This window comes from Giraffa tippelskirchi, chromosome 4 (genome assembly GCF_054371585.1).
Source record: "Giraffa tippelskirchi isolate mGirTip1 chromosome 4, T2T-mGirTip1v1.2.pri, whole genome shotgun sequence".
Taxonomy (NCBI): Eukaryota; Metazoa; Chordata; class Mammalia; order Artiodactyla; family Giraffidae; genus Giraffa; species Giraffa tippelskirchi.
Genome location: NC_137278.1, coordinates 4,491,425 through 4,503,757, shown reverse-complemented (window position 1 = coordinate 4,503,757; position 12,333 = coordinate 4,491,425). Strand labels below are relative to the sequence as shown.

The following is a 12,333-nucleotide window of genomic DNA, read 5'->3' as shown; positions in this document are numbered from 1 at the left end:
ATTTTATACATTAGCCTCAGGAGAAAGAAAACAAAATCACAGAAAGATGAAATTGCATGACAAACAATAAGCCTGGAGTCATGATTATAAATTTCCTATTATTCTAAATGCACAGCAAGCTCACTATAACTCACTTGTCTGCTTCTACTGCCTTTATGATATAGGAAAAAAACCCATTATCTGAGAACAAAGCTCTGGCGTGATCAGGCCCTTGATCCCCCTCCTCTTTACCTCTCTTCCGTGTTCCAGCCAAACATGCCTTTTTCTTTTTCTTTCTTTGGGTCCCCAAACATGCTCCAATCCTTTCCTTGGCTCAAAGTCTGATAAAAACATGATTTCCTCTCTCCAGGATGCTCTCCACTGCCTCCCACCCCTCCGTGCCTCCTGCCTCCTTTCATCTTTCAGAGCTTGGCTTGAACACGGCTTCTTCAGGAAAACTTTAAAAGAACATATACATTATGATACCATGTATATTACATTAAAAAAATATACGCATTATGGCTCCCAGGTGGCTCAGTGGTGAAGAATCTGCTTGCCAAGCAAGAGATGCAGGTTTGATCCTTGGGTCAGGAAGATCCCCTGGAGAAGAAAATGGCAACCCACTCCAGTATTCTTGCCTGGAAAATCCCACGGATGGAGGAGCCTGGCGGGCTATGGTCCATGGGTTTGCAAAGAGTCAGACTAAATAACAACCATATATACTACATTTAAAACACAAAAAAACAGCTTCATGTATCTTTTCTGAATGGATATATACGTGGCAAAACTATAGACACAGTACACTGGCAAATCAAGGATTAGGGACAAGTAGAGAGCAAGCTTCTCTCATATCTGTATATTTTTCTTTCTCTTCCTTTTTTTTTAGGCCACACCCTACGATGGCATGTGGGATTTCAGTTCTGTAACCAGGGGTCCACCCTTGTTCCCTGCAGTGGGAGTGCAGAGTCTTAACCACTGGACTGCCAGGGAAGTCCCTGTAGTCTTTTATTTTCTAACTGGAGTAATGAGTACAGGGGTGTTTGTTATATTTTTGTCTACCCTTATTTGAATGCCTTAAATAGTTCACTTTATAAAGCAAGGGGCAGAACAAGGGCACAGGCTGCTTTCACTTGTGTTAAAAACAAGCAAATGAAGGATATAAATGTACTAAGTATCTACAAAAGAGAAAGACAGAAAAGAAAGTTTTCCTGATCCCTTGGGCTTTGTCTATTCCCCAGACAATATACTTTCACAGCAGACTATTTCTCTTTTATAGCATTTAGCCCAGCTGTGGCTCACAAGGAGGACAGCAGGCAACCACTGACCTCAAACTAACTTATCAGTGGTTCACCGAAGAGCCCAAGTTCTGCAGTTAGTTGGAATGAAGTTTAATAAGGCTCCCAAGTCAGTTCTTATACAGAGCCCGTGCATTCTGCAGGTTAAGTACAGGAACAGAAATGTACTTCACAAAAGACGTGGCTAAACTATAATTTTACAAACATGCCATAACTCTTCTTGCTCTGTACTGCTTCTAGGTTTCAATTTTTAAGATTTTACTTCTCTGTAAGTAGGAAATATGTTTACATGGTTGAAACATCAAAATAATCTATGCGTATCCCTCCTCCTTTCTCATACAGAAGGCGTGTGTGTGCTAAGTCACTTTGGTCGTGTCCAGCTCTTTGTGACCCTTTGGACTGTAGCCCACCAGGCTCCTCCGTCCATGGGATTCTTCAGGCAAGAACACTGGAGTGGGTTGCCGTTCCCTCCTCTAGGGGATATTCCCCACCTGCATCTTCCCCTTTGATGCAGGAATCAAACCTGCATCTCGTCTGTCTCCTGCGTTGGCAGGCGGGGTCTTTATCACTGGCACCACCTGGGAAGCCCCTCACACAGTGTCAGTATTTTATGATCTGCATTTTGCTATTTTCGCTTAACAACAGATTCTGGAGACCTCTCTGTATCAATGGTCTTTCAATTTGGAATGCTAAGCACATTTTCTACAGAAGGTACCTACATTTTCCTAGGTAGTAAAGCAGCTGTAAGAATTGTGGGGCTTCCCTGGTGGTCTGGTGGTTAAGAGTACCCCCCACCAATGCAGCGGACCTGAATTCAATCCCCGGCCCAGGAAGCCCCCACGTGCCGCGAACAAGTGGGCCTGCGCTCTAGAGCCTGTGCTCTGCTCTGCAGCAAGAGAAGCCACCCAGTGAGAAGCCTGTGCGCCGCAACCAAGGGTAGCCCCTGCTCGCCACAACTAGAGGAAGCCCCTGCAGCAGCCGCATATAAATAAATTAAAACAAAAAGAATTGTGTAGCTGGAAGGTTAGGGAATGACAAACATGTGGACTGGTAAGATTAAAAGCCAAATCCCCAGCCTCATGATCGCACCTTCAACGGAGGCACCAGGAGCTTTGGTGGAGGCCTCTCCTCCTGGCGTCACTCAGAGATACATGGACACCCAGCTCTGACCTCCTTGAGACCTCAGCTGTAAGCAGTTTAACGGCTGCAACTCGATGGCCTATTCAGAGAGGGTCCAGTGGGCTTTGGCTGTCTCCTCCACTACCATAGCCCCAGCGTTTAGCATAGTGCCTGCCTCCTAGGAAGAATTCAATAAATAGGTTTTGAGAATGAATTAATGGCTTCTCTTTGGCTGCCCTGAAACTGTTAAGAACAGTTGGAGGAAAAAACTCACAACTGGGCAGAAGGGCACTGCTTTAAGCCCTTGGGTGTGACTACAGCTGGGACCTGAGCAGTGACCAGCAACTGAGCTCTGTCTCTCTAGTTCTGCGCTGCCCAATATGGCAGCCACGAGCCACACGAGGTTGCTGAGTGCTTAAATGTGGTGAGGCAAAATTGCATCTAAGTGTAAATACACAATGCATTTCAAAGACTTGGAACAGAGACAGAGCAATAGCTCACCCAGAACTGTTGTTTATTGCTTTCCCGATGAAATGATGGTTTGGATATTGTTCAGTATGTGCGTTCCTGATTCTCTTTCCTTTTTCTGTTTTTGACGTGGCTACTTGCACGTTTTAAATGACACACATGGCTTGTGTTCTTACTGAGAACAGCAGTGCTCCAGAAGGCTCACTTGCCTACTCTTCTTGAAATGGTTATTTCAAATCTTCCCAGGTGGCGCTAGTGGTAAAGAACCCACCTACCAATGCAGGAGATATAAGAGGGTTCGATCCCTGGGTTGGCAAGATCCCCTGGAGGGATGGCATGGCAACCCACTCCAGTCTTCTTGCCTGGAGAATCCCATGGACGGAGGAGCCTGGCAGGCTACAGTCCATGGCGTTGCAAAGAGTCGGACACGGCTGAAGCGACTCAGCACACATGAACTCTCAACAAGCTACAAAATTGCATCCTTCACTCTGACCTGAAGTAGATTAACTTGCCTCTGACCTCACACCCTTATACACATTAGCTAAGAAATATGTTCCCCCCCAAATCTAACATGTGTGCCTGCATTTGCCCTGTTCTCCTTCCCTCCTGCTGCTGCAAAGGAAGTGTTTCTTCTCCTGTCAGAGGCCATTTCTTCCCTGTGTGCTGGATCCCAACCTCCTCCTTCCCCTCAGAGATGGTGATCCATCAGCTAACGGGCAGATGGATCCCCTTCTCCCTTCTGCAATGGATCCCGTCGCGAAGAATCGGACACAACTGAGCGACTTCACTTTCCTTTTCACTTTCATGCATTGGAGAAGGAAATGGCAACCCACTCCAGTGTTCTTGCCTGGAGAATCCCAGGGACGGCGGAGCCTGGTGGGCTGCCGTCTATGGGGTTGCACAGAGCGGGACACGACTGAAGTGACTCAGCAGCAGCAGCAACGTCCAGCTTTCTTCAGACTATTTTCTAACTTAAAACAAAAAACAAGGATGCCACCATCTTCCAATCCCAAAGTCCCACCTAGCTATTCTCTTTCCTCCCCTTCACAACAAAATTTCTTTTTTTTTTTTGCTGCGCCACACAACTTGCGGGATCTTACTTCCCTGAAACTGAAAGCCGCTCAGTCCTGTCCGACTCTTGTGACCCCATGGAATTCTCCAGACCAGAATACTGGAGTGCGTAGCCTTTCCCTTCTCCAGGGGATATTCCCAACCCAGGAATCGAACCCAGGTCTCCCGCACTGCAGGTGGATTCTTTACCAGCTGAGCCACCCTGACCAGGGATCAAACCTGTGTCCCCTGTAGTGCAAGCATGGTGTCCTAACCACTGGATCACCTGGGAATTCTCTCAAGCGCTCTTAAGAACAATGAACAGGGCAGATAATTCTTTTAAATATTCGTTTACCTTCCATCTGTTTCTTTCTTTCTTTTTGGTAAATACCTTGTATGCTGCTCCTTCTGGTTTCTTGAACTCAGCACCTTTATATATAGGGTCACTTCCCACTGGAAAACTTTTGTTTTTATGGCCTCTATTATTAAGACAGAATCCCAAATCCTTACAGATCTACCATTCCCTTTATGATCTATTCTGGTCCAAGACCACCTCTCCACCGCTCGTTTTTCTGTGGGTTTCAGACATCCTGTCTTCTCTACGTCCCCAGAATATACCATGATATCTTTATCAGGGGATTTACAAAAGCATCTCATTCTCCCAGGAATGCTTTTCCCTCTGTGTTACCTTTCTGCGCTATACCTAGTCTTAAGTTTGCAAATCACTTCCTCTAATTCCTCCTGAGTCCCGCCTCCTCCTTACAGAGTTTCTCAACAGTCCAGCTGTTTCCCCGGTGGCACTGAGCTGCGTAGGGACACAGTCGGCCATCTAAGGGCTGCGGTCTCCGGGTCCTGTTTGTTTCCCAAACGGTTCCCTGGCGTTCGTTACCCGTGGATATGCACTTATCCCTATTTATATTCGGAACAGACCACTTCCTGCCCTGCAGGGACGTGCCCAAGCCTGGTCCCGGATTCCCTCCCCACTCTGGGGTTCCATGAAGAGCCCGCTCGGCCCCGGGATGGGCATTCCGGGGCTAAGAGGGAAAAAAAAAAACCAACGAAAGTTCCCGCGTGGAAGGGCCTGGAAAGGCTGCAAGAAAACAGGCACCACGTCCATCCCTGGGGATCTGGGTCCAAGGCAGGCCTCTGGGGAGATAAAGACAAGCGGCCCCACACAGCTCGGTTCAGACACGATCACCGGGGAAAAAACCCCGGAACAACCGAAAAGCACTCTCACCTGCGTGCCAAACGCGTCGTCCCCTCGCCTCCAATCCGGAAGTGCTCGTGGCGTGGAAGCGGATGTCGTCTTGCGTCACTTCCGGCCCTCCCTCCCGGCAACGCGTTGCCATGGCAGCACGCTGGCCTCCTCCAGGCGGTAATTCTTCGGCCGTTGTGTTCTCCGGGTTTTGTTTACTATGGTGATCTTTGGGAGTTGGGTGGCTCAGGGAGGGGCTTCCCAGGTGGCGCTCGTGATAAAGAACCTGCCCACCAATGCAGGAGATGTGAGAGACCCTAGAGACAAGGGTTCGATCCCTGGATGAGGAAGATCTCCTGGAGGAAGGCATGGTCACCCACTCCAGTATTCCTGCCTGGAGAATTGCCTGGCGGGATACAGCCCTATCGGCCCATAGGGTCTCACAGAGTCGGACACAACTGAAGCGACATAACACGCACGCACAGGGCAGGGTGGAAAGTGGGACAGAGCTCTTCCAACTTGCTGGTTCATGTACACATTGCCATGTATTCAGCAGTTTTTTTGCTGAGGTCCATCTACAGTCCAGGAGTGAACAAGAGGGTGAAGAATACCCGAGGAGAGAACAGACAGATCAACCAAAATAATTTCAGATTACCCTCCAAGGAAAACAGAACAGGGTAATGTGATGGAGAACGACTGGGGTCAGTGAGTGCTAGCTTAGAAGACTCTTTGACGAGTGACAGTTGAGTTTGAAACGAAAAAGATGAACAAAAATCAAGATGGTAGAGTGTTCCAGGCTGGGAACAAATCCGGAGGCCCTGAACTTGGTTACTGGAGGAACTGAAAGAAGGCCAGGGCAGCGGGAGCACCGTGAAAGACGGGGGAGAGTGGTGGGAGGTGACCTCAGGGGTTGGCAGGGGTGAACTGGTGCAGGGTCTGATGCACGTTGAACTTCTGTGAATGTTAGAGCTAGAAGAAGCCTTGAAGATCTATTCCGATTCTTTCATTTCCACTGTGTCCTGAAGAAACATAGCTTATGATTAAAAGTAAAGTTTTAAGCAGGTCATCAAGTCAAGCCAGAATGCATGCCACACTAACTTTTTAGCCTTATTGCATAGTGAACATAATCACACCAGCGACGAGACCTCTCACTGAATCCTATAACAACCCCCTGTTGTAGGAATCTTTATTAGGTCATATCAACCTTACCTTGGGGCTGAGAAAGCTAGAGCTTCATGTAACTTGTCCCAGGGGACTTATGTTGTCCCAGCTAGGATTAAAACCTGTAATCTTTCCATTACTCTAGAAGCTTGCCCCTTGCAGTACCATTTGACCTTCTCTGTGTGAGCTGCCAAGCAGCTTTGATTAAAAACTGAACAAGGGGGACTTCCCCATGGTCCACTTGCTAAGACACTGCACTTCCGATGCAGGGAGCTCGGGTTCCATCCCTGGTCAGGGAACTAGATCCCACATGCCGAAACTAAGAGTTCATATGCCAGCAGCTAATGATTCCACATGCTGTAACTAAAGATCTCAGCGCCATGACTAAGACCTGGCACAGCCAAATAAATAATTTTTTTTAAAGTGCATAATGTACTATATGTGAAAGCCTGAAGGCAAAGAAGACTGTAGATACACTAAGCATGCATCATACACACATGTCACTGCTCAAAGGCTGCTCCAGGCCTTGGATGAGCAGTTGGAAGTCTGGCTTGCTCTGGAAATGTAGTGCTGGTGTTGTCAGCTGTTGGTGTGTAACGCCTTGAGTGCAGGTTTGTTGTCTGTGCAACTTACTCTGTGGTGAACCCCTTCCCCAGAGCTTTGTAGATGTATTTGCACATTTAATGAAGGTGATAGTGATGAGTGAGTGACTCCACAAAAGGCTGAAACTAGAAGGCAGCCCAAACATCCAGGTTAGTGGTTCCCAAAACACTGTACCAATTAATAGGGAAGCTCTTAAAAAGTGCAGAGTCACGACTTTGCACATGGACTGCAGAGTGCGTTAGTCGCTCATTCGTGTCCGACTATTTGCGACCCCATGGTCTAGCCACGGATAGGTGTGAATACTGGAGTGGGTTGCTATTCCCTTCTCCAGGGGGTCTTCCTGACCCAGGGATCGAACGCGAGTCTCCTGCACTGCAGGCAGATTCTTTACCATCTGAGCTACCATTGTATCACATTAAAATCCATAGACATAATGGCATTCTGTAAGAGAACGTCCTTTTTCTTGGCAGATACGTATATTTAAGGTCAAATATGGTACTGTCTCCCTGGAGGAGGGCATGGCAATCCACTCCAGTATTCTTGTCCTATGGACAGAGGAGCCTGGTGGGCTACAGTCCATTTGTGACGGGGTCACAAAGAGTCAGACACGACTGAGCGACTTAGCACACACATGCATGATACTGCCTGCAGATACTTTCAAAATGTTTCAGCAGTGTGTGTGTGTGAAAGTAAATAGGGCAAATACGAAGGAGCAGTGAGTCTAGCCCTCGCAGATGGTGACAGCAGCCATGAAATTAAAAGACGCTTGCTCCTTGGAAGAAAAGCTATGACCAACCTAGACAGCATATTCAAAAACAGAGACATTACTTTGCCAACAAAGGTCCATCTAGTCAAAGCTATGGTTTTTCCAGTGGTCATGTATGGATGTGAGAGTTGGACTGTTAGGGGAAGCACACTGACTGAAACTGCCCACCCTGGCCAGGCACCATAGTAACCATTTGCATGAGTTGTTTTTTGACAGGAGGTCCTGCTAAGGAACATGGAACTGATAAGCCTCCACCAACCACAAGAGTTCGGGAAATGTCAAAAGGAGACACCAAATGTCCAACCATCTTCCAGAATCCTTCTCTCTGGCATCCGTCTCGGCTGAATAAGGCGTGCCCCACCAGGAAGGACTCTGAGTCGGAATGATTGGCTAAAGACAACCCAGAAACTAAGCCCATCACCATAAAACCCAAGACTGCAAGCCATGTGGCAGAGCAGTTCTCCTGGGTTCCCTTACCCCACTGCCCTCCCCCCGGGCGCCCTTTCCCAATAAAGTCTCTTGCTTTGTCAGCACATGTGTCTCCTTGGACAATTCATTTCTGAGTGTTAGACAGAGCCCACTTTTGGGCCCTGGAAGGGGTCCCCCTTCCTGCAACAGGACCATAAAGAAAGTTGAATGCCGAAGAATTGATGCTTTTGAACTGTGGTGTTGGAGAAGACTCTTGAGAGCCCCTTGGGCTGCAAGGTGATCCAAGCTGTCAATCCTAAAGGAGATCAGTCCTGAATATTCACTGGAAGGACTGATGCTGAAGCTGAAGCTCCAATAATTTGGCTACCTGATGCGAAGAGCTGATTCATTGGAAAAGACACTGATGCTGGCAAAGATTGAAGACAGCAGAAGGGGATGACAGAAGATGAGATTGTTGGATGGCATCACCGACCCAATGGACACAAATTTGAGCAAGCCCTGAGAGCTGGTGATGGACAGGCAAGCCTGGAATCGGGCATGATTGAGCGACTGAATTGAACGGAACTGAATGAATCTAGGTGAAGCCTATACAGGTTTATTTATTTATTTATTTTTAATAAATTTATTTATTTTAGTTGGGGGCTAATTACTTTACAATATTGTAGTGTTTTCTGCCATACGCTGACATGAATCAGCCATGGGCTTACATGTGTTCCCCATCCTGAACCCCCCTCCCACCTCCCTCCCCATCCCATTCCTCTGGGTCATCCCATTGCCCCAGCCCTGAGCATTTGTCTCATGCATCGAACCTGGAACGGTATTCTGTTTCACATATGATAATATACATGTTTCAATGCTATTCTCTCAAAACGTCCCACCCTCACCTTCTCCCTCAGAGTCCATAAGACTGTTCCATGCATCTGTCTCTTATTCTGTCTCGCATATAGGGTTATCATTACCATCTTTCAAATTCCATATATATGCATTAGTATACTATATTGGTGTTTTTCTTTCTGGCTTACTTCACTCTGTATAATGGGCTCCAGTTTCATCCATCTCAAGAGAACTGATTCAAATGTATTCTTTTTAATGGCTGAGTAATATTCCATTGTGTATATGTACCAGAGCTTCCTTATCCATTCGTCTGTTGATGGACATCTAGGTTGCTTCCATGTCCTGGCTATTATAAACAGTGCTGCAATGAACATTGGGGTACATGTGTCTCTTTCAATTCTGGTTTCCTCGGTGTGTATGTCCAGCAGTGGGATTGCTGGGTCGTATGTCAGTTCTGTTCCCAGTTTTTTAAGGAATCTCCACACTGTTCTCCATAGTGGCTGTACTAGTTTGCAGTCCCACCAACAGTGTAAGAGGGTTCCCTTTTCTCCACACTCTCTCCAGCATTTATTTCTTGTAGATTTTTGTATAGCAGCCATTCTGACTGGTGTGAAATGGTACCTCATTATGGTTTTGATTTGCATTTCTCTAATAATGAGTGATGTTGAGCATCTTTTCATGTGTTTGTTAGCCATCCGTATGTCTTCTTTGGAGAAATATCTGTTTAGTTCTTTGGCCCATTTTTTGATTGGGTCGTTTATTTTTCTGGAATTCAGCTGCAGGAGTTGCTTGTATATTTTTGAGATTAATTGTTTGTCTGTTGCTTCGTTTGCTATTATTTTCTCCCATTCTGAAGGCTGTCTTTTCACCTTGCTTATAGTTTTCTTTGCTGTGCAAAAGCTTTTAATTTTAATTAGGTCCCATTTGTTTATTTTTGCTTTTATTTCCAATATTCTGGGAGGTGGGTCATGGAGGATCCTGCTGTGATTTATGTCGGAGAGTGTTTTGCCTATGTTTTCCTCTAGGAGTTTTATAGTTTCTGGTCTTACGTTTAGATCTTTAATCCATTTTGAGTCTATTTTTGTGCTATACAGGTTTTCACTGGACTCTTCTTTCAAAATTTCTGTAGCTTTGAACTTAAAAAAAAAAAAATCCGAAGGGGAAGGAGTATTAAAATGAAGATTCCTAGATTCCATTTCCATATATTCTGATTCAGTGAGTCTGTATTATTCAACTTCTCTTTATTCTGTTGCACACAGTTGGGTACCATTGATTTCATTCAACTCTAGACTTTCCTCACTACCCATTTCACAGATGAAAACACTGAGGACTCCAGAAGATGGCTAATCTGAGATTAGCAGTAACATCAGTCCTAGAATGCAAATTCCTATTACGTCCCGAAACGCAGAGCACTCTGCCGTGTTTGTCTGTGTGTGTGTCTGTGTTTGTGTGTCTGTATGTCTGTGTCTGTGTGTGTGCCTGTGTCTGTGTGTGTGTCTGTGTGTGTGTGTCTGTGTGTATGTCTGTGTCTTTGTGTGTGCCTGTGTCTGTGTGTGTGCCTGTGTCTGTGTGTGTGTGTCTGTATGTCTGTGTCTTTGTGTGTGCCTGTGTTTGTGTGTGTGTGTCTCTGTGTGTGTGTGTCTGTGTGTGTCTCTGTTTGTGCGTGTGTGTCTGTGTCTGTGTGTCTCTGTGTGTGTATCTGTGTGTATGTCTGTGTCTGTGTGTGTGCCTGTGTCTGTGTGTGTGTCTCTGTGTGTGTGTGTCTGTGTTTGTGTGTGTGTGTCTGTGTTTGTGTGTGTCTGTGTGTGTCTGTGTTTGTGTGTGTGTGTCTGTGTTTGTCTGTGTGTGTCTGTGTGTGTGTCTGTCTGTGTGTGTGTGTCTGTGTGTGTGTGTGTCTGTGTTTGTGTGTGTGTCTGTCTGTGTGTCTGTGTGTGTGTCTGTGTGTGTCTGTGTTTGTGTGTGTGTGTCTGTGTGTCTGTGTGTGTCTGTGTTTGTGTGTGTGTGTCTGTGTGTGTCTGTGTCTGTGTGTGTGTCTCTGTGTGTGTCTGTGTGTGTGTCTGTGTGTGTGTGTGTCTGTGTGTCTGTGTGTGTGTGTCTGTATGTGTGTCTGTGTCTGTGTTTGTGTGTGTCTGTGTCTGTGTGTGTGTGTGTGTGTGTGTGTGTGTCTGTGTTTGTGTGTCTGTGTCTGTGTGTCTGTATCTGTATCTGTGTCTGTGTGTGTCTGTGTCTGTGTGTGTGTCTGTGTCTGTGTGTGTGTCTGTGTTTGTGTGTGTGTGTGTGTGTGTGTGGCGAGGGAACGGGGCCGGGGCTGGGAGGGGGAGGGAGCCCTGGGAGAAATGGGAAGGGGCGGGGGGGTGTGTTTTGACTTGGAAATCAAGTATAAATGGCCCTCTAGAAATCCATCGCTTTTAACATAGCCCAGTGGTGATTCTTGAGTTTTCCTCGAGTAAGAAAACTCCGAAACAGGTCCAGTTAGGTGGCCGCCAGTAAGTTTCCTGCCAAGTCAATCGACCTGCTCTGTTCCAGCGCCGTTGGCGTCCCGTCGCCACGGAGACGGGCGGTTCCATTTTTTTTAAGGGGTGGTCATGATTTTCTCCGTTTTCAAATCCACAGCGAGGCGCCCAGAAGACCCTCTCATAAACCCACAGAGGGGTTTATGTAGTTCTTAGCGCTCCTCGCAAGGAGGCGGGGGGGCGCGAGGTGGACGCGCCTCCCTCCGGAGGGAGCCCGGCGTCCGAGCCCACCCCGGGGTCCAGGTGGTGGGTCCCGGACTGGGGGCTCACCCCTTCCTAGCTTCGCGCCTGCCGGCCCGCAAGCTGGGAAGCGCGCTGAATCCAGCGGGCCGGCCGACTCCCGGCGTCCCCTCAGGATGCCAGAGGCCAGGAGCTCCTGCCAGGACCTCACGCAGTGGAAGAAGAAGAAGGCGCCGGTCCGCCGCACCGTCAGCCAGATCTGCCCACCTCCGCGGCGGCCCCTGGCCGTGGCCGACATCCGGCCGGGCATGGAGAACGAGAGGCTGGGGGTCGTGCGGGATTCCATGTTTCAGAACCCGCTCATCGTCAAGGTGAGCCCGGCCCCACACCCACCGGCCCCTTTGCGCTGGTCCCCTCACTGGGCATCCGCGCGGCCCCGGGTTTCCACCTGCTCCGCCCGGGTCCCACCGCCCCCGACCGAGCGCGGCGTTGGAAGCTCCATCTCGGGTCCAGACAGACCTGGACCCCCAGCCCCACCCCCGGCCCCGGTGCGGTCGGTGGCAGGCCGCGTCTCTCGCTGAGCCTTAGTTTCCTCATCCTCAAAGTGGGTTGAGAATGGAACTCTTTCAAGGGAGTGATCGGGCAGATCGCATAAGGTAATCCCTGCGGGGCCCCCGACACCGCTGTAAGCCCTGCACATTGGCGGCTGTGTTTGCATATGTATTCGCCGGGAATGAACCC

At 48.1% G+C, this 12,333-nt stretch overlaps 2 protein-coding genes and 1 long non-coding RNA gene across 27 annotated transcripts in view; 2 read left to right on the top strand and 1 right to left on the bottom strand.

The window, feature by feature from the left end:
- The window catches only part of TTF1 (transcription termination factor 1), a 29,374-nt gene extending 24,189 nt beyond the window's left edge, over nt 1-5,185 (bottom strand). For 10 of the 17 annotated variants that reach the window (XR_014082221.1, XR_014082223.1, XR_014082222.1 and 7 more), the window contains exon 1: nt 5,149-5,185. Coding sequence is in view for 1 of the 17 variants with exons in the window: in XM_081590815.1 (XP_081446941.1) it covers nt 232-333 (102 nt within the window). In the remaining 16 variants the exon portion in view is untranslated. Of the gene's footprint in view, nt 1-231; nt 438-2,363; nt 2,572-5,148 lie in introns of all 17 variants that reach the window. The other 7 variants (XR_014082226.1, XM_081590819.1, XM_081590824.1 and 4 more) reach the window with 2 other exon arrangements.
- Nucleotides 5,186-5,303: 118 nt separating this feature from the next.
- On the top strand, nt 5,304-8,169 carry LOC145545817 (uncharacterized). The gene is made up of 2 exons (XR_014082228.1): nt 5,304-5,783; nt 7,853-8,169. It is a non-coding gene; the product is annotated as an uncharacterized LOC145545817 (long non-coding RNA).
- Nucleotides 8,170-11,705: 3,536 nt separating this feature from the next.
- Nucleotides 11,706-12,333, top strand: part of CFAP77 (cilia and flagella associated protein 77) — a 149,290-nt gene continuing 148,662 nt past the window's right edge. For all 9 annotated transcript variants that reach the window (XM_081590814.1, XM_081590810.1, XM_081590811.1 and 6 more), the window contains exon 1: nt 11,706-11,963. In XM_081590814.1, coding sequence (XP_081446940.1) covers nt 11,769-11,963 — 195 coding nt within the window. In that variant the 5' untranslated portion in view covers nt 11,706-11,768. The remainder of the gene's footprint in view (nt 11,964-12,333) is intronic.